Below are 25,300 nucleotides of genomic sequence, written 5' to 3' on the forward strand. Positions count from 1 at the left end.
ATGGGTAGTGGTTTCGCAGAGGTGCATGGTATCGTGCAGAAGAACCAGCGCTTCATGTGACACAAAGGCTGGGGCTCTCATCCTAGACATGTTGTAGCCAAGAGAACAACTGCCCTCATAATTTCCATCTAACACAAAGCTAACTGATGTTTCAAAAGCAAGATATACCGATCACTACTACAAAATTCAATTTGCGCAGCGTCGTCCCGAAGGTCTCCGTGGCGGGCTCCTATTTTTGTCCGTCGCGGTAAATCCCACGATTTACCGCGGCGGGCACTTTTTATTTTTCGTAGCGGGCATTTTTGCCCGCCACGATAAAACGATTTACCGTGGCGGGCATATTAAGATGCCCGCCACAGAAAATACCCGATTAACCGTGGCGGCCGTCTTAAGGTGCCCGCCACGGTAAATCGATTTTCCGTGGCGGACACATTATAAGGCCCGCCACGGAAAAGGCCATGGCCCAATAGGCACACCAGCGAGGCCCGTATCCAATTCTGATTTATCGGGCTTATATATACGGGGGTTTTAGGGTTTTCACTCCACCTCTCTCTCTCTCTCCACCACTCCTCCCTCAACCGGCAGCCACTCTCTCCCTCTCCTCCGATCCTCTCCTCCCTCAACCGGCGGTAGCCACCACTCCTCTCGGTCCTCTCGCACGAGGCACGGCGTCCCTCTTCCTCCCTTCCTCTCCTCCTCGTCCTCCCTCAACCGGCGGCCCTCCTCCTCCCTCTCCTCCTCCCTCAACAGGCGGTGGACGGCGGCTCGAGGCACGCGGTGGCGCGGCCGCGGATCCAGGCGTGGATCGAGGGCGCCGGCCACGGATCCAGGCGTGGACGGCCGCGGGTCCGGCGGTGGCGTGGCCGGGGAGGCCGGATCTGCCGTGAGCCCCTCCTTCCCCTTCTCCACCAGGCAGATCCAGGCGACGCGCGGCCCTGGTGGAGGCCCCGGCGGCGGATCCGGCGGTGGCGCGGCCGGGGAGGCCGGATCCGCCGCGAGCCCCTCCTTCCCCTTCTCCGCTGGGCAGATCCAGGCGACGGCGGCCCTGCTGGAGGTCTCGGCGGCGGCTCCAGCGGTGGCGCGGCTGGGGAGGCCGGATCCGCCGCAAGCTCCTCCTTCCCCTTCTCCACCGGGCAGATCCAGGTGCCGGCGGGCAGATCCAGGCAGGGGCGGCCCCAGTGGAGGCCCCGGCGGTGGCGTGGCCTGGGAGGCCTGATCTGCCGCGAGCGCCTCCTTCCTCTTCTACATTGGGCGGATCCAGGCGGGGGCGGTCCGGGCGGAGGCGCCGACGGCGGATCTGACGGTGGCGCGACCGAGCTGGAGCTGCGGCAGATCGACGTCGATGACGAGATCTAGGTCCAGTGCGGCCCAGATCCAAGCCCGTGTGGGCTTTTCTTCTTCTTTTTTTGTTTTTTCCAAATGATTTACCGTGGCGGGCTTCCTTAGGTGCCCGCCGCGGTAAATCGATTAAACGCGGCAGGCAAAGCAGCCCGCCGCAAGAAGGCCATGATTTACCGTGACTTCCCGACAGCGGCGGACCGATTTGCCCGCCGCGGGAAACCAAAAACGGCCGCCGCGGATAAACATTTTGTAGTAGTGGATATGTCCGGAGAAAAGTGACAACTATTGCCTACGGTGTGAGATTAACGACCTCAACTTCTATGTGCATAAGTGGTGTGGTGTTTTTTGTTGACACCACTGCTTATATGTATGCCTCTGTTGGGGAATCCCGAAGTAGAGCCATCTAATGACGGACAGTATGACTCCACGTCACGAACCAAACAACATTCTCACCTTCGGTTTTAGATCGGACGATCGATTCCAGATCGCTTCGCGCCACAAACCAGACACCAAACATGCAGCAAGTGATTTAGCATGGGGAAGTGTTGTAGATTATCTGCAAACTTCAAATATTCCAACAATCTTTTGCGAAGGAGAGCACCAAAGAAAAAGGTGCCCCTTCTTGAGAAGCTACTCTCCCTGGTAGCCATCTCTACTCCTAAAAAATGTTAAAAACAACAAAAATGTGTTTTAGCAAAAAAAAAAAACACGCATGGATTTTTTCAACCGGTTTTTGAGCCTTCCGATCGGGATCGGTTGGTTCAGGCGGACAGGACGCGGGCGCATGCAGCTTCTCTTGTCCATTGTCTTTTATCAGCCAGGGCGCGGGCCCTACCTCTCTCTCATGCGGTCAGAGGGAGCGGCGCCCCCTGCACCTCGCCCAGCGTAGGCACGCGGCAGCAGCAGCACATGCAGGCGGTCCCCGCCGCCCGTAGGCCTCACGAGCGCATGCAGCAACTGATGGATCCCACTGCAATTTGCGGACAATCTGTTATTTGGCGGCGGCGGCGGTGGTAGATCTGTGATTTATCCTTATATAGAAAAAAAATTGTGATATGTGATCTATAATCTGTGGAGGCTGGAGGTAAAAGAAGGGTGGAGACTGTTGGATCTTAATCCTATGATGTAAAAAAAATTATGTGTTAAAACTATATAAAACACATGGTTGTATAGAGTAAAAAAAAATATTGAAAATGCATAAAACACAGACTCAAAAGAATCGTTCCCCCGGCAGACCCATCCCCTTCTCCGTGAAAAAGTTTCCCACCGCAGACCCATCCTCCCTCGAGAAAACCTCCCGCCAGTGGAATACAAACGCCCGGAACCTCTGCCTCCTTCGACTTCCTCCGCGCCGCCCTCACCCATCGCTACTCCCTACGTGCCATCGGCCGTCGCCCTCCGCGCCGCCCGGGCACCTCCCTCCGGCCGTCGCCTACCGCGCCGGTGACATGGCTCCTCGCGGACGAAAGAAACGGCGGGCGGAACCGCCGGCTCTTGCGACTTCCTCCGTGCCGCCCTCCCCTATCGTGACTCCCTACGCGCCGCCCGGGCGCCTCCCTCTGGCCGCCGCACTCCGCACCGCCCGGGGCACCTCCCTCCGGCCGCCGCCCTCCTCGCCGGATCTGTCGCAACCGCGGCGACGAGGACCACCTACTACGGTACCTGTGCGCCTGCAGTGGCAGCAACAAGTTCGTGCACCAGGACTGCCTCCTCTAGTGGAACGACCATAGCAACGCGCGCCAGTGCAAGGTAAAACCGCCCCCGCCCCTGACCTCACTCAGCGGATGGGGATGCCGCTGGATCGTTGCTTTGGGGATTGATTGGTCCGATTGCGTGGTGGAATCGATCGATTGAATGTTGAGCTGGTGCTACGGCTGCTGTTTCTTTGATACGACATAGAATGGTTCACAGCTATGTTAATAGGCGTCGATAATGGATTAGGCTATTATTTATGCCTTTTCAGTTGCTAGAATTAAGGGATTAGGGTTGAGAATCAGGACGATTGGATAGTTTTTATGATTATTCAGCTACCAAATGAATTTTCATAATGCTCCAGTACTGTTGTGGTTTGGGAGTATTTTCAGAGAAGCACAAGCGGAACACTCCGGCGAGGAAGCAATTGTTCACTGTCCTCTTGTTGAAACTAAGTAATCTTACCAATGGTGCTACTAATTTATGATTGAGCACATATAAATTTTCCCCGTTCTATTCAGTCATAGGTATCTCCAACATGAGTTTCAGATATAGCTAGCTAGATTTACTTAGCTGATTGTGTATATTCTGCTATTTGTATTTGCAGGCCCTGCTGCTGCTAAATTAACGGGCCTAAAAAAGTTTTGGTAAGCTTACCTTGCTACTCTGTTGTATATTACTAGATAATTAACTTGTTCAATTCAGTGGGTCATGATTCTTTCAAATCAAAATTAAGAACTGTATTATGCCTTTAAGGCAAAATCTGTAGCATTCAGTCTCCAACCTACATATTTTTGTATATTAGGTGGTGCGGACAAATATTGTCAAATGGAGTACTAAGCTGATTCCCCACCGGAGTGGGTTCTAACACTAATCTTTCTTGAATTCCAATTTTGAGGTCTGGTCCATACTAAAAAATAGATGTTTTTAAGAGGTTTTATTAGCACTCTGATTTTACTAAAAAGAATACGCCAAAAAGGTGATTGTAACTCATGAGTGAAGTAAGTAATTTCATCGAGAGCTATTTTGCTTTGATTGACAATCTGAGTAGCAGATCGAAGTCTCCTGGATAGCTGTCGAATTGGAATCTCCCATAGTAACTAAAGCTCTAGAACTTTCCATTTCCTTTCCAACGAGTATTTAAACGCATTTTTTCGTTGAGTACTATGGGAGATATCGCGTTCTGAATATTACTGCCAGTTTCTCTCAGAGTACATATTCAATTTCAACCATCAGTTTTGGGTGTCAATTTAGGAGTTCGTCGAGGCTGAATTGGTCCAGTGTGCTATGGAGGTTTTATAATACTTTGTATGATCTTCCTGTTGAGTATTTTAACTCTGTTTTTGGTTGTATGGATTGGAAGATATGATTTTTTTTCTTCTCAAAAACAGTGTCGCTGCTGCTAATAAACAAAGCATGTCTGTACCCTGGTAGGTTGTTTTAGAAACGGAATATGGAAGTGCGAAACAAAAAACATCAACACTTTTTTTCTTTTACATCAATGCAAAATCATAAAGTATGTGCAGGCTACTAATTATGATATCTTTGCCATTTACATTTTTTCATGCTATTTTGCTTTGATTGACAATCTGGTAATAGTGACTATTATGGCTTTTAATTTAGATCTTGTCAATGGGTAGTTTTACTGACCATATATTAATTATCCGCTATGAATTTCAAGTTAGGAAAATAGGAATGAAAGGATACATGTCTTCCAAACTGCGCCCAATATCAAATTGGTATATTGATATACGTCTGGGTGAAACCTGCATTACTTTCTCAGACGAGTGACCATTTTGAAAGATATACTGATTTTCCATCTCTATCAGATTATCCCACACAATTTTCCTTGACATGCACATGCTGGTAATCATATTTGTTTGGTTCTCAGCAGTTACATGCTCTGTCTATAAGATGTATTCTTTTTTGTCGTCAGTTAACTAGGTCTGAAATAACCTTCGAAATTTATTATTACTTGAGGATTCTGTCATGTCAAAAAGTAATACCATGATAATTCTAATTTAAATGTGCTATATTATTAACAAACAAAAAATTTCAAGATATGAAATTATGAAGGGTTCATTGTAGTCCTCATACAAGATCCAGTGCAAGTGATGTTATTCTGTAATGCAGTCAGAGTTTCCTTGAGATCATTTGACTGCCAGAGTAATTTTGTGGAGTCCATACAAATTTACAGAGTAATTTGCACCTAAGCATTTTAAATATAATTGACAGTTTCATCTAACCACATGAGATATGCTTTCAGCTGGTTGTGTAGTTACTACTGCACTTAGCCTGGTGCAGCATGAATGATATGGTAACTTATTTTTTTGTCCATGTCATTTCGGGGTAATTTGCACCATGAGTATCTGGGGTGATTGCCTTCAACTTAAATAGGTTCAAGCTGATACTGAATAATCTTATTTCCTTTACTCTCCCCCCTTGAATGTGTGAGCTTCTTCCAAATGTGTGATCACCATAAACCTTGTTTATTGTTGCAGCATGAGAACCCCCAGTGATTACATGCCCAATCAGTCTGAGTTTGGCCCAAAAATGCTGGGCATAAGAGGGATTTTGGCTTTTCACTTCGCTCAAAGATCAAGCGCACTGAAGGCAGTAAAAGGAAGCAAAAAAAAAAAAAATTTGATGGTAGCTTTCCCTCCCTGTTATCATCCAGTATCTTGTCAAATTTAGAGTCGTAGCAGGTGCACAATCAGAATTTGTTTTTGACCAAAATAATCAGATATTATTTGTAGTTGAATCACTTTAAAATCACCTCAGTTTCTATTGGTACCTATACTGATTACTTGGCCACCTCTCAGCTTTGCACATACAATTGTGACTTGAGTTTATTATTTTAGATCCTGAGGGTCATTTATTAACATAACTATGTCCTCTTCCAACCTATGGTGGTGGCTACATGGGAGATCCATATGGTGCTTATATACGGTGGCAGGCTGGCAGCAGTCCTGCTTACAACCAGGTGATCCAACCTAAGCTTTCAGACAATCACAAATCACTTATCTGTGACTGCAATGCATTATTTTTCTTTATTAGTGTAATCTTTTTTGGCAGCCAATGATATATGGCAGATGACCAGCACCGGCAAGAATGAGGATGATGCCAATGGTGCTTCACGATGGTCGCCTTGACTATGCCCTGTAAGACCATTTCTCTACAATATCATCGGAGCTCAATGTATGTTGAGCACATATCTGCACTTTGTGACAGCATGGTTTGCTGTTGACAGGCAACAGCCTGGCGGAATGCCACCTCTGCTCCACTGTGGAGGGGTGTTGTTATGGTGGGCCAAGTGTACCAGAGGAGGCAACGCGCCAACAGTGGCTAAGGGGCGGCTTCAGTTGAGTTGGATCAACTTCAGTCGGTTAGATCACAGGAGCTTTGCATGGAGTTTGTTGCAAGTCTGTTAGCTGCATGCTTAGTTTGTTATGCATGTTTAGTTTGTTATCCCTAAATTAGTGGCATGCTTGTAATCCGCCTATAAGACAGACCATTTGATTAATGAAGAGAAAAACCTGGGATTGAGACTCACCGTCTCCCTTGGGTGCCCAGCCATAGCACTGTTCACCGTCCCCTCCTTGTCGCTCAGAGTCCAGGCGCCGGCCACGGCGCCGCCTGTTCGCCACCGAGGGTTCAAGCAACGGCTAGTAACCTCCCATTCTTACCCCCTGCGTAGCTGCAACAATCTGGTATCAGACTTCATGCCTTCCTCGGGACTGTCCGCCGCCACCATTACGCCCACCGCCGCCGTTGCTGCCACCATCACCACCACCACCACCACAGACGTTGTCGCCATCGCGCTCCCCACCCGCTCCCATCACCAATATCTCTGCCGCCGTCATACCATCTGCTCATCCACACCAGCCTAATATGGCCGCCATTCCCCTCGAGGCACTCAACGCCTTCACCGCCGCCATCCAGGGCCTGCAGACCCATATGGGCGACATGCGCCTGCAAATGGGCACGATGGCCACCAGATTGGCGGCGATCAAGGGTCGGCCATCCCTCTTCGCCCCGATGCTCCCGCAATATGGCCTTCCCGGCTATGGGGGCATTCCGGCCTTGTCGGCCTCCACGGGGCCGGTCATCTTTGAGCTGTTCACCGCATAGCCGGTCATGGCATCACACCCGCCGCTACCCCCGCTCCCGTCTCGACGTCGCTGGTCTCGGCATCGGTCGCGGCGTTCACGCTGCCGCCACCACCGCAGCCGACTCAGGGGGTTCCCATCACTCAAATTTCGTTCCCCCACTCACCGTCGCCAGTGCGGTCCCTCTCGTCCATCATGCAGATGAGCATGCCCATGCCGTTCGCACCCATGACAACGTCGCCGTCGATCCCGCACTTTCAGCCGGACATCGATCACCTGATGGTCCCCAAGTACCACAAGCTGTCGTTCCCGTCGTTCGACGGCCGGGATGATCCGCTTGGCTAGCTGAACAAGTGCGAACAGTTCTTCCGCGGCCAACAAACACGACCGACCGATCAAGTCTGGCTGGCGTCGTACCATCTCACTGGTGCGGCGCAGCAATGGTATCTCGTCCTCGAGAGTGAGATCGGCCGTCCCCTTTGGCCGGAGCTCCGGACTCTATGCCAACAACGGTTCGGTCCGCCCCTCAGCACCAACCACCTGGCCGATCTGGCCAGGCTGCCCTTCACATCCACCGTCGACAAGTACATGGAGGCGTTCCAAGCGCGCGCGGCGCACGCGGGTACTCTCACTCCCCTGCAGAAAGCACAGCTCTTCATCGGCGGTCTTCCGGACCACATCCGTGTAGATGTTGAACTCCATGAGACGCAGACCCTCCAACACGCCATGCGGCTGGCACGCGCGTATGAGCGGCGCAATGCACCGATCCTCCCCGCGCTACCGGCTCCTGCACGGCCACACCGGCGCTCCGGGGGCGCGCCCGCGGCCCTTCTGGCTCCTGTGGGCTCTCAGGCCGCGTCCGTGGCTTCGTCGCCCTCGGCCACAACTCCACCACCGCGCGTCTACAAGAGGTTGTCCCCGGATGAGATGGCCGAACGCCGTAAGCAGGGGCTCTGCTACAATTGCGACGGACCTTACGTCCGCGGCCACAAGTGCGCACGCCTCTTCTTCCTCGAGGCAGCAGACTACATCGTACAGGAGCCCGAAGAGGAGGACACCGGGCCGGCGGCCTCGACCGTCTCGGCCGCTCCGTTCGACCCCAACGAGCCGCTCATATCCCTCTCCGCTATCACGGGGATCCGCGCAGAGGACACCATGCAACTTCGCGTCCAGATCAGCGCACACGAGCTGACGGCGTTGCTCGACTCTGGCTCCACCCACAACTTCATCAGTGCCTCGGCAGCTCGGCGCACCGGGCTCTAGTTCCAGGACAGCCGCGGCGCCCACGTCGTCGTGGCCAACGGCGACCGCGTGGCTTGTCGGGGTCTTGCCCACAACGTCGCTCTGCGGATCGGAGAGGAACATTTCACGGTGAACTACTACTCCATTCCCCTCGACTGCTACGACATGGTCCTCGGTGTCACATGGCTGCGCACCCTGGGCCCCATCTTGTGGGATTTCGATGACCTCTGCATGGCATTCAACCACCGTGGCCGCACGCGTTCTGTGGAAGGGCATCGGGTCGACCCGCACGGACATCCCACCGACGGGCTGTCTCCACGCTGCCCGCGTCCACGCTGCCCGCGGCACGGAGTCGCAGCTCCTGGAGCGGCTCCTGGACGCCTACACCGACATCTTCAACCCCCATCCGTCCTACCGCCAGCACGTCCGTGTGACCACCGCATCCATCTCAAGCCGGCTACTGATCCGGTAGCCGTACGCCCTTGCAGGTACCCCCAGCTACAAAAGGATGAGTTGGAGGCGCAGTGTGAGGCTATGCTGCAGAAGGGCATCATCCGGTCTAGTACTTCCCCATTTTTGGCGCCTGTCCTTCTGGTTAAGAAACAAGACAAGACCTGGCGATTCTGTGTCGACTACAGGGCTCTCAACGCTGCCACAGTGAAGGACAAGTTCCCCATCCCCGTGGTCGAGGAACTTCTGGACGAACTTCATGGCGCACGCTTCTTCACGAAGCTCGGCCTTCGCTCCGGGTATCACCAAGTCCGTGTCCATCCAGAGGACGTGGCCAAGACGGCGTTCCGCACACACCATGGCCACTTCGAATTCTTGGTCATGCCATTCGACCTCTCAAATGCGCCATCGACGTTCTAGGCCCTGATGAACTTCGTCCTCAAGCCCTTCCTGCGCCGCTGCGTGCTTGTCTTCTTCGACGACATCCTCATCTACATCACGTCTTGGACCGAGCACCTGCAACACCTCCGCGTTGTCTTCGACGTCCTGCGCGAACATCAACTGCACCTTAAATGATCCAAGTGCGCATTTGCCTCGTCGTCGGTCCAGTACCTTGGCCACGTGATCTCGGCCGAGGGCGTCGCGATGGACCGCTCCAAGGTGGACGCCGTCCAGGCCTGGCCACAGCCGCGCTCTGTCCGAGGCTTGCGCGGGTTCCTAGGCTTGGCCGGATACTATCGACGTTTTATTCAGAACTACGGCACCATCGTGGGTCCACTCACACAGCTGCTCAAGCGGGACGCGTTCCAGTGGTCCGCGACCGCAGAGGAGGCGTTCGCGGCTTTGAAGGCCGCCCTGTCCGGTGCTCCTGTCCTGCATCTTCCAGACTTCAGCAAGAGTTCATGGTGGACTGTGATGCATCCGGGTCGGGCTTCGGTGTAGTCCTTCACCAGGGCGCGGGGCCACTCGCCTTCTTCAGTCGACCGTTCGCGGCCCGGCACCTCAAGGTGGCCGCATATGAGCGCGAGCTCATCGGCCTAGTTCGAGCGGTGCAGCATTGGCGCCCCTATCTGTGGGGACGCGCGTTCGCCGTCCGCACCGACCACTACGCCCTCAAATATATGCTGGATCAGCGTTTGTCAACCATTTCACAACACTAATGGATTAGCAAACTGTTTGGTTTTGATTTCAGGGTCGAGTACCATCCTGGGCGACAGAACACGGTTGCCGACGCGCTGTCGCGCCGCGACGGCGACACGCCCCTTCTAATGGCCCTGTCCATGACCTGTGACTGTGACACCTCTCTCCTGGCAACTATGTCTATGCCCACGTTCGCCCTCTACGACGACTTGCGCCAGGAGCTCGCCCAGGACGCGGAGTTGCGGGCACGCCGGGATGCCGTCGCGGCAGGCAATCACGGCGGGGACTGGAGTGTCCGTGACGGCCTCATCATCTACGATGGTCGCGTCTTCGTGCCTCCCGCGTCGGCTGTACTTCCTGACATCTTGCAGCTCGCCCACACCGCGGGCCACGAGGGCGTCCAGAAAACGCTGCAACACCTCCGCTCCACCTTCTACCTCGACCATGACCGCCGCACCGTCAGCGACTTCGTCCGCGCCTGCTGCACTTGCCAGCGGAACAAGATGGAGGCACTACACCCTGCGGGGCTTCTCCAGCCGTTGCCGGTGCCGTCCCGCGTATGGGCGGACATCGCGATGGACTTCATTGAGGCATTGCCCAAGGTGCATGGCAAGAGCGTTCTTCTTACGGTGGTAGACAGATTCTCCAAGTTCGCCCACTTCATTCCATTGGGGCACCCGTACACGGCAACGCCAGTGGCTCGAGCATTCTTCCACAAGATCGTCCGGCTACATGGGTTTCCTGACTCCATAGTCAGTGACCGCGATCCGGTGTTCACCGGTCACGTTTGGCGTGACCTGTTCCGCCGCGCTGGCGTCCAGTTGCGGCTGAGCACCGCCTTCCACCCCCAAATGGACGGACAATCGGAGGCTGTCAATAAGACCATCGCCATGTACCTCCGGTGCATCACCGGCGATCATCCGCGGGACTGGCTTGACTGGCTCCCATGGGCAGAGTACTGCTACAACACTTCCTTCCATTCGGCGCTCCACACGACGCAGTTCAAAGTCGTCTATGGCCGGGACCCCCCGGAACTGCTGCCCTATGCGCCGGCCTCGGCTCATACGGACACCGTCGACGCTCTGCTCTCTAGCCGTGACGAGTTCCTGCAGGAGGTGCGCGCTCGCCTCCTCCAGGCACAGGAGTATGCTCGTCGCCACTACGATGCCCATCATCGACAATTGGAGTTCGCGGTGGGGGATTGGGTGCTCCTTCGCCTGCTGCACCGGCCCACCAAATCCCTGGTCCCCGGCCACCACGGCAAATTGGCCCCCAAGTACGCGGGGCCCTACCAGGTGCTAGAACGCATCGGTCCGGTGGCCTATCGACTAAGTCTCCCGGACGACGCTAGGATACACGACGTCTTCCATGTCGGCGTCCTCAAGCCGTTCCGCGGCGCTCCGCCGGCTACTCTCCCGGCTCTACCTCCTCTCCAACATGGCAGGCAACTACAACAGCCGGAACGGGTCCTACGTGCCAGCCTTCGGCGCGGCGAGTGGCAGGTCCTTGTCTAGTGGGCCAACATGCCAGCATCCGAGGCAACATGGGAATCTGTCGAGGCGTTCCGGGCAGCCTACCCCTCGTTCCAGCTCGAGGACGAGCTGTTTGCCGACGGGGGGAGAGATTTTATGGTGGGCCAAGTGTACCAGAGGAGGCAACGCGCCAACAGTGGCTAGGGGGCGGCTTCCGCTGAGTTGGATCAGCTTCAGTCGGTTAGATCACATGAGCTTTGCATGGAGTTTGTTGCAAGTCTGTTAGCTGCATGCTTAGTTTGTTATGCATGTTTAGTTTGTTATCCCTAAATTAGTGGCATGCTTGTAATCCGCCTATAAGGCAGACCATTTGATTAATGAAGAGAACAACTTGGGATTGAGACTCACCGTCTCCCTTGGGTGCCCAGCCATAGCACTGTTCATCGTCCCCTCCTTGTTGCTCAGAGTCGAGGCGCCGGCCACGGCGCCGCCTGTTCGCCACCGAGGGTTCAAGCAACGGCCAGCAGCCTCCCATTCTTACCCCCTGCGCAGCCGCAACATGTGTCGACCGAAGAGATAGTGGCAGAGGTGGCGAAGGGCACAGTTGGCGATATCGCCCTTACTAGCTTTTCCCTTGTGCGCTCTACTCCCATCACTCCATGTGAAGCATTTGTATGAGATGAGACAGGAGCATGTGTTTTGTCCTAGTATAAGGCCTGCAATGGTAGGATGCTTGTACCATCTGTTTTTTTGGTAACTTATTTTATCATGCAGTGCATGTGACTCGAAAGTGTGATAGCCTAGTATTGCTTGCTGCCTTCTGGCACCTATAGTAATGAACTGATCAACAAAGTACATATAGACTCTGAAGCTTCGCATGGGATAAATACATAAGGACTCTATGAAGCTTTGTGTTAAAATGCTTATTTTGCGAGATTTTGTGCAACTTAAGATTGGAGCGTTGTTGGCCTTATTTCACAATAGAGAATTCTTGACGAGTTGAGCGTTCTTGTACTGAAATTTGGTTTTCATGATCAAACCTCTTGTTGACAGATGATTTATGGATAGAACATAATAAATTGAAGCCCAAAGGAAATAAGAATCGTTGATCACACGGAGACAACCAAAAAAATGGTTTTTTCCCCTAAGACAGCAAAAAAGATAATGGTATTTTTTTCGTTGCAACGCACGGGCGTTTACCTAGTGTCTCAATATAGAGGCTTTTACATCTATGCCATTAAAAAAGTTTGTAATTATACACAAGCCATTAAAAAAATTGACCGCACACGAGTGTCATCGTTCTGAACTTCTTTGCTCTCCAGGCTATTCCGTCGGTGTTCTGTTCGTTTTTCACCGTTACATGTGGGTTCGGTCAGTATAAAGGTCCAAAATACCCTTCTCTCGTCCTATCCTCTTACTTCTTTAGTCTACACCGCTCGTGCTCACGTCCGACGCCGGCGGAGCTCGCACCCGTGCCCGGCAGAGCTCCCGCTCGCGCTCGCACGCCGGGAACGGGAAGGGGCTCGGCCGCGGCCAGGGCGCCGAACTCCTTGGCGATCTCCTCCCGCACCGCGTCCACTTGCTCCCTGGCCTTGTCATTCACCTCCTGGAGTATGCGGATGTAGGAGACGCGGCCGAAGGTGGGGTTCCGCTGCTGCGCCTTGGCCTCCACAACGAGCGTCAACGCGGCCACCCGCTGCGACTCAGGGAGCTCGATGCGCTCCAGCATCTTGGACACGTTGCTGGCGTCGAAGACACCGTGCATGGCTGCGAAGTCGTCCGCCGTGAAGTAGGGCGCGAAGACGCTGCCCGGCACGCACCTGCGCCACAACGTCCTGCACGCCTCGCACGGCGCCCCTGCCCCGATACCGCCTGCTCCTCGTCGTCTGGCATCTCCTCCTCCGCTCGTGTCCGCGCCTGGCGGAGCTCGCGCTTGCGCTCGTAGCCGGCAGAGCCCCCGCTCGGCGGAGCTCGCGCTCGAGCTCGCGGCCGGCAGAGCCCCGCGCTCGCGTCCGCGGCCAGCGGAGCTCGCGGCCGCCATCCCCTCCGTCAGCGGCGGCGGCGTCCACGCCCGGCCTCGCGCTCACGCTCGTGGCCGCCTATCCCCTCCGGCAGCGGCAGCGGCAGCGGCGTCCAGCCCGGCCTCGTGCTCGCGCTCGCGGCCGCCATCCCCTCCGTCAGCGGCGTCCTCGTCCACGCCCGGCTTCCCCTCGCGCTTGCAGCCGGTAGAGCCCCGCTCGGCGGAGCTCGCGCTCGAGCTCGCGGCCGCCATCCCCTCCGTCAGCGCTCGTGCTCGCGGCCGTGGGCGTGCCCGCCGCGCTGTGCCGCCGCGCGCTCCGCGCCCAAGCGAGGGCAGGCGCGCCTCCCGCGCCGCCGCGACCAAGAAGAAGGAGATGGCGGTGCTGCTGATGGTGGCCGCTCTGGCCGCGGCCATCCTCAAGGTGACCGCCTCGGCGCCGCTGCTCCGCGCGGCTGCCCAGCCTAGCCCCGACCGTCGCGAGTGCGGGCGAGCGCGAGCGAGCTCGGCCCCGGCCAGCCGCCGCGGGCGCTGGCGAGCTTCGCCTCGGCCGCACGCACGAGAAGAGAGATCGAGTTTGAGAGAGAGAGTTTGAGAGAGAGAGAGGATAGGTATGAGAGGGGTATTATGGACGTTTTGACTGACCGGACCTGCTTGTCATGACTCCCAAACGGTGAAAAACGAACAGAACACCGACGGAATGGCTTGGAGAACAAAGAAGTTCAGAACGATAGCACTCGTGTGCGGTCAATTTTTTTAATAGCTTGTGTGTAATTACAAACTTTTTTAATGGTATGCATGTAAAAGCCTCGTCAATATACATGTTCCACACTTTTAAAAAAAATGTTCCACGGATCTCCTGCCGACCTTTATTAAAAAAAATGCTTCCTTACAAGAGTATATAACGCAGACTGTGGCTATAGCTTGGAATCTCCGTACTCGTGATGGATGATGATCCTTTTTGCATTTGTCAGCAGCACAGGATTTCCCTTATAATACAGGACCGTTTGGGTTTGGCCCGTTGGGCACCCGAGTTTAAGATTAGCTCAGGCCCACTTCGCGTTTCTCGCTGTCGTACTGGCGTTGGGTCGCTGATTACATTTGGATTGGGCTAAAGTTTTTCTTTCAATAGTTGGTCCACGCGCAGATAGGTAGCCGGGCCCGTGAAAATCTAGCTACGGAGTCCAGCCCACCGTATATAGAAATCAGATTCGGCACAGTAAAAGTAGTGTAGTACCTACGGCGTTATACACTTATACGACGCATTTGTTTGGTTTGGTTCATCATTATATATATATATATATATATATATATATATATATATATATATATATATATATATATATATATATATATATATATATATCTGCAGACCTTATTCAAAAAAGAAAAAAAGTTCCGATCTCATGTGTTGGTTGCCAGGTGTACAAAGTGAAGAATTCGATTTCACAATCAGCCTATATCCGCTCCTTTTGTGGCTGGCGTGGCCACTGAACTTGAGACAACTTGACCACCACAAAGTCCGACTATCACATTCCAATTGATCGCCGGCAATCCGGCGCTGCAGAGTGAGAGTTGTGCACGCGTCCGCACTCACTGGCTTTCAAACCTGCATGATGACGATGGTGATGATCCCGTTGGCCCCGTTCGATCGTCCAACGTCCCAACTCCCAACCTGACCAAAGCAGACGACGCACTACACCCGCATCCTCGCTCGCCGTGCATTCGCGCACCAAGAGGCGATCGCCGAGGTTTGGGACGACGCCCGGCCATGGCCAGCCTCTCTTCCCCTCACTGGCCCACTCCGACCTAGCTAGCGCCGGCCGGAGCGGTCCGGGGCCCGAACCCGACCGGATCGGAGGCTTTGGCAAGGGCGCCTGCAGCGGGCAGGTCGCGAGAGACGCAATGGCGCGAGTTCGAGGCAATGCATGGCCGTCGTGTTGGAGTCTTCAATTGAGGAGAGTGCTAGACTCCAAGGGCGCGTTTGCGACCCTGGCCCGGAGGCCCGGCTGCGCCCGTGGGCTGCAACTTGCCATATTTGTGGTCGTGGCCCGCAAGCGAGCCTGGCTTCCCAGAGCCAAAAACGACCTCTCCGCCTGGCTCTCTGGAAACGACCAAAACCCTCGTTTCTTTGGAGCCGAGCTCGTGGCGGCGCACGCAGGCGATTTTGGGCGGCGGCGGGGTGGCTCGCGCGGGCTCTGGCGGGAAGGGGAAACTTCTTCGCGCGTGTCCCCGCTCTCCGCTCTGGCCGCCGCGTGTGAAGCGAAATGGCGGCGATTTCGCCGGCCTTTATATACGGGTTCCCACTCTCCACTCTCTCCTTCTTTCACTCGGTGCTTGCTCTTCCACCTCCCTCGTGAGAGACCGGCGGTGAGTGGTGGTGCGTGGCGGCGGCGGCGACCTCCGGCTGGTTGTGGGTTCGGTCACCGGCGCCGAGGTTCTTCGCCGCGTCCCCGCTCCGGCTGCTGCTGGGACTCCGTGGCGGCGGTGTTCCTCTTCTTCTCCGTCCGCATCTGCTTCGTCTTCTTCCCGATCTGCATCCTCTACTTCCAGATCTGCCTCCTCTCCGTTGTTTGGACCCCGAGCCAAGGTGAAATCGACCCCCAATCTTCTTTTTTGTGGTGCTTCTTGAAGTTCTTAGGGTTTCTTGTTCGTTGCTGTTCATGATCTGTTAGGGTTTCATACTTGTTATAACCGCTTCATGCTCCTATTAGGGTTACTTGTACCTTGCTGTTCTTGATCTGTTGGGATCGTGATCTGTTAGGGTTGTTGATCTGTTTCAGATTAGTATTGTACCTTGTTGTTCATAACTGTTTGATGCAGTTGTTAGTGTTACTTGTACCTTGGTGTTCTTGATCTGTTAGGAATGTTGATCTGTTTCTGATTACTATTGCTCTGAGTTTTTTGTTCCATCATTGATCGATGATGTTGTCCAAATTTAGCACTGGGAGGCATCACATACAAGATGCAGCCGTGCTTTTGTTCATATGCATTCATTTCACATTCATGTTGATGCCTAGCAGGGTACATTAAGCTGAAATCATGTTACATTTTTACATGCTTGTAGATGGAGCAGCTCATCAATGGTGGTTCTGCCCCTGTTGTAGCTGGTGCTGGTGCTAGTGCTGCTGCCCCTGTTGCAGCTGGTGTTGGTGCTGGTGCTGCTCCAGGTGCAGCAAACCCTGTTGATGTTGCTGCTTCTGTGGCTGGGAATGGGGCTGTGAGGGCAATGAGATGGACCAACACCACCTTTGGCTTTGTGCTAAGGAGGATGGCTGCCCTTGTTAGTGATGGTAGCAGGCCTAACAAGGTTTTCAAGGACAAAGATGTGAATTCTGTGGCCAAAGCCCTCAAGCTGTTCTGTGAGGAGGTTGTTAGCCCAACTCAAGTGTACAACCACTTGAGGAAGTGGAGGCAGAAATGGGCTAGGGTGAGCAAGTTGAAGGACCTTAGTGGTGCTCTTTGGGATGACCAGGCTCATGCTATCATGCTTGAGCAAGAGCACTACCTTGGCCACTGCAAGGTAGCAGTTTGATCTCATCTTTGCCTTGACTACCTATATTTACCTTTCTTAAACTACATTTGCCCAACTCTGCAGGACCATCCTAAAGATGCAGAGTTTCTTAACTGCCCTATTAGGTTCTACACTGAGATAGAGGCTATCTTTGCTAATGCCATGGCCACAGGCAAGTTTGCACTTGGGTCTGGTGAAGCCTTAGGGCAGAACCAGGCTGACAGTGTTGGTGCCAAGGCTGATGGTCCTCCTTTGACCCACACCACAGTTCCCAGTGAACAGGGAGGGGATAGCAAGGCCACTGAACTGCTTCCTACCTCCTCAACTGCTGGCCCAAAGAGGAAGAGAGGGAACTTCTCTGAGGAGGAGATGCTCATGTTGACTAACATGTCAGATGCTGTGAACAATGTGGCCAATGCTCTTAGAGAGACTGGACCTGCCCATGTTGATGCCAATCTGTACCTTGCTGTGATGGAGATGCCTGGCTTCAGTGAGGAGGTACTCATTGTTGCCTACACCTTCCTCCTGGACAACAAGGCCCAAGGCAGGGGCTTTGTGAACATGAGTGATGCCCACAGGGCCCTTTGGCTTAGGACCTTCCTGGCCAAAAACTATTATGTGTAGTTCCACTACACATGAAGGACTAGAAGGCCAGGAGGGGGTTGACTGTAGAGATGTATAGTTCCTCCACCCTCCCTCACCCACTCTCTCTTCTTTTGACAACATGAGCTTTTGTGCAGTCCGCTTGTTCTTTTGACACCTGACCTTGATGGTGTAGTTTGCCTAGGAGGGTGGCTAACAATAGGCAAGGATTTGGGAACATTTGAGCCCTTGGCTGTTGGGCTGAACTTGGTATTGTAAGAAACTTATTTGTAGCCTCTGTTGGCTACTTTTTATTTGATAACTAGTTGCCTATTTGTGTTGTTTATGCCCTGGTGGTAACTGTGGGATTTAAAGGCCTATGATGCATAAAACAAATATGAGGTGGCTACCTTATTCTTGTTTTGATGGTTTTGTTGTTTTGCTTTGTTCTTTATTTGCCTATCCTTCCATTCTAACTTATGCTCAGTTGTACTCCATAGCAGCAACATCCTCTTATGATGACTGATGGCAGTGAGTGCAACTGATCAAAAGGTCTGTATGGCAGTGAGTGCAACTGTTGTTTATTTGCCTCTTTATTTGGTTCTTACAATTCGTGGTAGCCACCAATGACTAAACAAGGAAAAAAACCACCAAACTACTAAGCTGAGGCTAATTTTTTTATCAAGTAGCCGATGATGTTCACCATCATTCAAACTGAATGGTCGACTGAGGCATGTCATTCAGACCACTTACATGTTCTACATTTGGTTGGTTTCAGAGAATGCCTCCTTGCTATGTGGTCTTTAAAGGGAAGAAACCTAAGATTTATTTTACATGGTATGAGTGTGCTAAGCAAGTGCTTAGGGAAGAAGGGGCTATCTATCAGAAGTACAACAACTATGATGACGCTCTTAGAGATTTTAATGCAAGGGTACCTCAAGAACCCTTGCTGTTACCAATTGATGCCCCTCATGGGGATGCATCAGCATCCCATGAACTGGTGACAGCTCAAGGTTCTGAAATCTATCCTCATTCACCTGGGCTGCAAGGCTGTTGTAAAAATGCTGTCATCTTGATCTTATTTATGGTTGTAGTTGGTCTGTCACTCAAGCTGTTCATGTGCCACAGCTGTTGTTTTAATTAGGCCGATGATGACACAATAGGATGACTGCATTAGCTGGCTACATGTCACTTTGATTCATGTACTCTCTTTTCTGTTAACTTGTTGCCCTTCTCGGCTTGCCAAACTACTTAATTTTGCTACTGTTCTTAATTTGCTTCTTTGATTATGCAATGTAGCCGGTAATGTATGTGTTGATTAAATGGAATTAGTCTGAGGCCTATGTCTTTTGTACATTTTCATTCAAAGTGTTTGCTTCTCTATTTGATCATGCTGTTCTTCCTTCTCTTTGGGCCAGGCCGAGCACAGCAGCTGGCAAACACAATCTGTGCTCGGCAGTTGGTGGCGGTTGGCGTTTGAGCCCAGCTGAGTATTGTGTCACAAACACCAGCTCGTCTGGACCGGGCTGAATCGGTACAGGTGCGCAAACAAGCTGCGTTGCAGCAGTTGGGGCAGGCCTGCCCACACCTGGTCCGTTTGGACTGGCTAGGCCATGCTGGTCCAGGTGCGCAAACACGCCCCCAAGTCTCCATGCCGAGTTGCCAACACGACGGGCATGCATGCCATGGCCGATTCACTCGATTGGTTTTCAATTCCACGCTGACAACGCCGTTAGTGCACACAGCAGCAGTCTTGTTGCTGGAGCCGTGCAGTACTCTCCTCGCCCCCCTTGTCTCCCACTACCACCGCCCGACGATCATATCAGATATCCGCCGCATGCCGACCGCATGCACGCCAAGGAGAGAGTAAAAGCCCCGGCACCCGGCGAGCAAAAGGGAAATCCAGAGGCCAGCGTCGCTCGCGCCAAACCCCGGCCCTAGCTAGCTCGCTAGCTAGCTTTTTTTCACCTCCAAGCGATGCCACCGCCTTCCCCGGCCTCAAGTTTTCCGCTTTGCGCTGTCGCGTACTCATGCTTCGTTTCGGTGTCAAACTGACGTGCCTGCGAGCGACAGTGCGTGCACATGTGCCTGATGGAACCGATCGAGCTGCCGAGAACAGATGCTTTGTGCTGCTCGATCCGCTGGATGATGATCCATCATCCATGCCTCTTTACATCTCTTTCGATCGACTCTTCATGGCCCACGATTGCACGCACAGGCACCATGTACAGCTAGCTGGTGCATTACTATTTCGGGCTTCGGAAAATGCCGCCGTGCGTGCGTTTTAGCCTCTCCCGCTTCAGCTCTCCGCGCACAGTGGCCGCGCGCACCACCTCTCGTCGCCTGTCGCGTGTCGCCCCGTCGCCTGACTACGCTTTCCCGTGAGAAAAGCTACAGGCGGTGCGGTACGCCGTGCTGTCCTGTTCAATGAATCTCCTCGTCAGCAAATCCAAACGCGTCCGCGTGTGGATCAGATCACAATGACTGGACACTCACCAATGCAACCCCTTCTCCTTAACCGGATCATCAGTTAGCGCCTAATCGCAACATGAGTGTGTTAAAACCAAGCAATCATGTTGCAGCACCGTCAGTAATGATCATTCCAGCTCTGCACCACATTCCATGCGCCTCCTGGTGGAGTGGAACACAAGGAGTACAAAAACATTTCCTGCAGTCCTGCCTGTGCCTGACCGCCGCAGCGAGCAAGCATCTGGGCATCTGGCCCCTACCCCTGCCCAGGCCCTGGCGCCCACGACGAGCACAAATTCACGCGTCCTTTTCCCTTTTTTTTCCCCCACGGCCATCATTGGCCCGCGGAAGAAGATTGATTGCAGATGAAAATTTGCGAGACCCTCTTGTTATTCCCCTTTATCGGCGACTTTCGGGTGGCTGGCATCGGCTATTTCGTCGTCGCCGGCCCGCTCTCGCTTTCGTCAGCCGGCCTGCTAGATCCGTCGCCATCGGACATTTGACGAGTGATAATAAAGGCCAAAGCAAGCTCAGCTCTTTTCATAATTGCCTCGGTTCTTATTTACATGCTTGCTGTTAGTACAATGAAGAAGTGAAGAAGAAGAATGGCCGCAACACATGTCAATTATTGTCCTGATACTGATGCGTCCTCCTGAACTGCCGAACGAAGCAGACAAGATGGCGCGACAGATTGAACAATTAGGCCTTGCTTCATGGCCTGAAAACAAAGATTTCACAGTGTCGCATAGTCGCATCTCGCCGAGTCTATGATCGCCACGACTAAAGAGAAGCTACGCTTAGGTAGCCGTGTCCGTTTCCATGGCCGCCGATCCCCTCGCGCTGCCAAATCCCAAATGCCAACCGGGAAAAAGGCCGCGCCTTTTCACTGCTCAGAACACAGGAGCAGCAGGCCCCAATGCTTCCGTGCTCGATTGTTCGCTTGGCATCTGGAGTGCTGATCGATGTCCGATGACGCATCATTTCACTCATTCCCCTGCGGCCAGCGCCAGCGGCCTCCATGCATGCATGCGGATGCGGGCACAACTCAACGGACGGCCTCAAAGAAACGCGCGCCTCCCGCCACACACTTCGCGCCGGGGACACGCTGCGCTGCCTCGGGGAATTGCTGACGGACGGACGGTTCGATCGGTTGGTCGTTCGTTCCCCAGGGGAGGCAGAGGCAGCGATTGCTTTCCAACGTGTGTTGACTCTGGGTGAGTTGGTGATCGATCGGTTGCATGAGGCGATCAGGCATGAAGGAATTTGTCACGAGTGAGTGGCCACAGGAGTGCTGAACGGTGAAATAAAACCTACCGTACCGACGGGGTAAAGCGGAGGAGCCTCGAGGTTCTCCGCTCCTTTCCGGCGTGGGACTGATGGCCGACAACGAAAGGCCTGCTGGGCCAGCGTCAGCTGCTGCTGCAGGAACAGATTGGACAGAAGAAGAGTGGCTTCTTTAACGAGCCTTCTCCTGTGTGCAGTCAGGAGAGATTGACACTTTACTCTCTTTTTTTTCTCCCAACCCATTCCGTCGGTCTCTTGTCTGGTTTTTACCGTTTAATAACAGCCCTAACGGGTGGGTCCGGTAAAAAAAAACGTCTAAAATGCCCCTATCTCTCTCTCCCTTCTCTCTCCTGTGGCCGGCGAGCACTGCAGCGCCTGGGGAAGCCACCTGCCGCCCGCCGGGATCTAGGCTGGGAGAGCCGTCGTGCCCTCCGGCCTCCGCCGAGCGCCGCACGGCGCGCTGCCCGAGCCCGCGGGCGTTCGTTGGAGCCCGAGCCCGCGAGCGCAGCACGGCCACGGTGGAGACGGCCGCGGCTGCGGAGAGCGCTCGCAGCGCAGGCGCGGAACTCCGGGTTGCGGCGCGCGGTCCGCCGGCGGCTCGGGACGGGGTGGCGCGGCTCAACGCCGGTGAGGCGGTAATGGAGGCGGCGAGGTGGAGGACGCGCAGTCCTGCTGCTTCCAGAGCTCCCCGTCAGGCCTCACCGTCGCCACCGCGAGCGAGCCCACCGCTGGAGTGGCGGTAGCTGAGGAACACGGCGATCGGACACGAGGGTATTTTTGGACTTTTTTCACCTCGCAAAAGTGGACGGAATGGTTTTGGGAGAAAAGTAAAGTGTAATGGCATCAAAATACGTTTAAACTTTTTGGGCCTGTTCGGCTGGGCTGGAGGATCGTGGCTAGATCGTGGATTATTATTGCTGGCTAGTTTGGTGTGAGAGAAAAATACTGTTTCGGCTGAAAATTTAGAATCGTTTACTGGATCCACCGGCCATCCGAACAGGTTTAGTGGCATGTACGCATGATGCAAGGCTCTTCTTTAATCCGTCCACCCCGTGCTACAGAGCTACAGTCCCGAGTGCAGGTGTCAAAAGTTGTAAAGCTGTGTAGTATTGAGTTGTAGACGAACGCTCGTAAGGTAGAGTAGTAGCTGAACTTTGTTCACCGTCACGGCAAACACGTCGTCAGAGCTCGCATGAGGCAAAGAATCTGATCTGTGTACCCATCTTCTTCAGTAACCAGTGACACCTGTGTGTCAGTTAGGGTCACTTGCAACGTGGGCGATCCTGTTGCTGCATAACGTCTCAGATTCAAGCCTCTCATGCAGGCTGCTCAATGAAGGCAAGGCATCAGCGACCCAAAGTGCCACCGGCACCATTGTCTCTTCACACTAGCAGCAGGTGCAGGCCTCTGCATCCTCTCGGCCTCGCCGTTGTGAAATAGAAGGGACCAGGAAGAACGAAGAAGAAGAACGATTAAGTGGCACGGCCATGATAGAGGATCAAGATCTTTGATTGGACGGAACAAAATTATACGTACTAGGTACTACCTAGTATCGCATTTCATGATCTCTCCGCATATGATGCGGCAGTTTAGCGGCGTCTAGGGGAGCCGGGGAAAAGCACTTTTTTGCCCCCATTTTTTGTTTCCCTGGCGCAGACGCCACACGGCCAAGATGCCTCGGCTAGGTTCACTGAACTTCTTTTTTTTCCTGGAACACGACTTCACGTGTATTTCGTTAAGGGGTTCACTGAACTTTGCGGTGGCGTTTGGTTCCTCGGCTCAAGTGTAAAGCACGGACGCATCAGTGGGGCAAACTGTTGTGCCACGTTGTGAGCATGATCTTTTCAATCGCAGTGTTAGCAGTTGTGCTGATGACGCCTGGCTCGAGGACAAGCTGTGGCGAATCAGGTCTGTTCGGCTGGTATTAAAGCCGACTAGTAAATCGATTAAGGTTGTTTTATTGTAAGAGAAAAATACTATAGATTCTAATAAGCCGGCTGCAACTACTACGACGCATCGATGATTCTCCTGCCGTAGCGATCTTTTTCTGGCAGGGTTTGGTTTAATAATCGAGAGGCTTTTAGTTTGCTTTGCGAGTAACCACGGGATGAATGAATGATTTGTTCTGGCAAGGAGACATCAGACCAGACGTGGCGTTTGCTTTGCTTTGGGATAGGAGCGTAGCTACAAGCTACTGCTGATCAAACTGGACGCTCTCTGCATTCAGAATTCAGACCGAGACAGAGAGGGATGCGTCTGCGCCATTCGTGTGTCGAGCGGCTTGCCAAGCCAGAAGCTGAGCATGCATCTCCCGTTACTAGCACCGGCGCTCATCAGCCATGAATGCAGGTTTCCATCGGTGGGCCCTAGCTATTCACGACCTTAGGGCAGTCCAGTTTCTATAACCGGGCCTTGTTTAGATGCCATCCAAATTTCAAGTTTTTTCACTTTCTCTCCATCACATCAATTTTTAGCCGCTTGCATGGAATATTAAATGTAGGTAAAAAAAATAACTAATTACACAGTTTAGTTGAAAATCACGAGATGAATCTTTTGAGCCTAGTTGGTCCACGATTGGACAATATTTGCCAAATAAGACGAAAGTGGTACTATTTATCGGGTTCACTTTTTTTGCAAAGTGAACGAGGCCCTGTTAATTTCTCATATAGAAACAATAGTTCAAATGGATAGTTTCTGCAGAATATTTTTTTATCCAATCACATGCATTCTCTCTTCATTCTCTACCAATCACATCCATTCATGTCTTGGTTCTCGTGTAGACATGGTTTCTAACTTACACCCGATTTTTATGTTTTTTTTCTCTCATCAATAACTACATTGGCACATCAGTAAAACATTTAAGTGATAGTGCAATTAATATTTATAAAGTTATAGTGGTGAGGCCCTTATCGGTGTGCTCAGCTCGGAAGCTTGGATCGAGAGAGACTTGGAGCCGGACTGTGCGAGAACACAGCTGGTCTAACCCGACCAAAGAGAGTTCAGAACCACAAGATTGCAAAGCAAGTACTCCTGGCTACGTAGGCTCCGTTCGGCTTACCCCATATTCGAGTTATTTGGCTTCTTTTTCAGCCAAAACAGTGCTTTTCTCTCACAACAATTCAGTCAGAATAGTGTTTTTAGCCAAAATTTTACCGGCCGAACGGGGCGTAGCATGGATCGGTCAGTGCAGGTACAGGTACAGTACACCTGCAAGACCACCACACCACACTTGATAGAGGGGGGAAAAAGAGGTCAGGATCAAGTGGAAGTAGGGCTCAGAATCTACAGGCCACTAGTAGTGGCAGTGGACGTAACGGCACGGACCAAAATGACAGTAGTAGCGCTCTGATTCATTGCAGAGGCCAGAGAGAGGAACATCAGAGTCCTGGCTTCACAGGCATGAGCAGCAAGCTCACAACGAGGGTCCGATTCCTCCGAAGATCTTGCGAACAATCGGTCACCGACACGTGGGCCCTATGATGCCATGAGAGTCCAGTATTATTGTTTCTATACATACATGCAGCTCTGGTTTGTTACTCGGCCAGGTGTATGCTGATCGACAGCCTGACAAACGAAATTTTATAGTATTACGTTCTCGCTACATAGAACACGCCACCCGATGTTCGGAATCTTCGGATGGGCTTGTCCCTAGTTCCGACTTTCCATGCCATGAGAACATCTTCTATTATTTCTCCCAGAAAAATATATCCCATGCATCTTCTTCCATTATTGCACACTTCAGATATTTTACAGAATGACGCAAAAGAGGGGAAAGCAGGCTTCAGGGGGGGAAAAAACTCTGAAGCTAGCCCACTATCAATAATTTACACTAAGAGCATTCAGATATTTTGTCTTGTTTTTGAGACAATTTATTTTTCCAAGAAGAGAACAATATCTGATGAGGTGGCAAACCTTGTCAATGCTATTAAAATTTCGCACCTTATCGGTGCGAAGAATTTCGCAGGGCTCAGTATTAGTTCATTCGGAA

General features: G+C 52.9%; 1 protein-coding gene and 1 long non-coding RNA gene across 6 annotated transcripts; one reads left to right on the forward strand and one right to left on the reverse strand.

Annotated features, from left to right (window-relative positions):
* Nucleotides 1-2,603: 2,603 nt before the first annotated feature.
* LOC136484479 (uncharacterized) lies at nucleotides 2,604-6,598 on the forward strand. 5 transcript variants are annotated; one of them, XR_010766027.1, is made up of 6 exons: nucleotides 2,604-3,090; nucleotides 3,641-3,680; nucleotides 5,535-5,682; nucleotides 5,895-6,016; nucleotides 6,109-6,194; nucleotides 6,284-6,598. It is a non-coding gene; the product is annotated as an uncharacterized lncRNA (long non-coding RNA). The 5 variants fall into 5 exon arrangements; XR_010766009.1 differs by having other exon boundaries at nucleotides 5,535-6,016; nucleotides 6,091-6,194; XR_010766003.1 differs by having other exon boundaries at nucleotides 5,535-6,016.
* A 6,262-nt stretch (nucleotides 6,599-12,860) lies between these two features.
* LOC136457208 (LOB domain-containing protein 18-like) lies at nucleotides 12,861-13,487 on the reverse strand. The gene has a single exon (XM_066457265.1). The coding sequence runs from the start codon at nucleotides 13,485-13,487 to the stop codon at nucleotides 12,861-12,863; it is 627 nt and encodes a 208-aa protein (XP_066313362.1).
* Between the last annotated feature and the right edge of the window lie 11,813 nt (nucleotides 13,488-25,300).

Source organism: Miscanthus floridulus, chromosome 1 (genome assembly GCF_019320115.1).
Source record: "Miscanthus floridulus cultivar M001 chromosome 1, ASM1932011v1, whole genome shotgun sequence".
NCBI lineage: Eukaryota > Viridiplantae > Streptophyta > Magnoliopsida > Poales > Poaceae > Miscanthus > Miscanthus floridulus.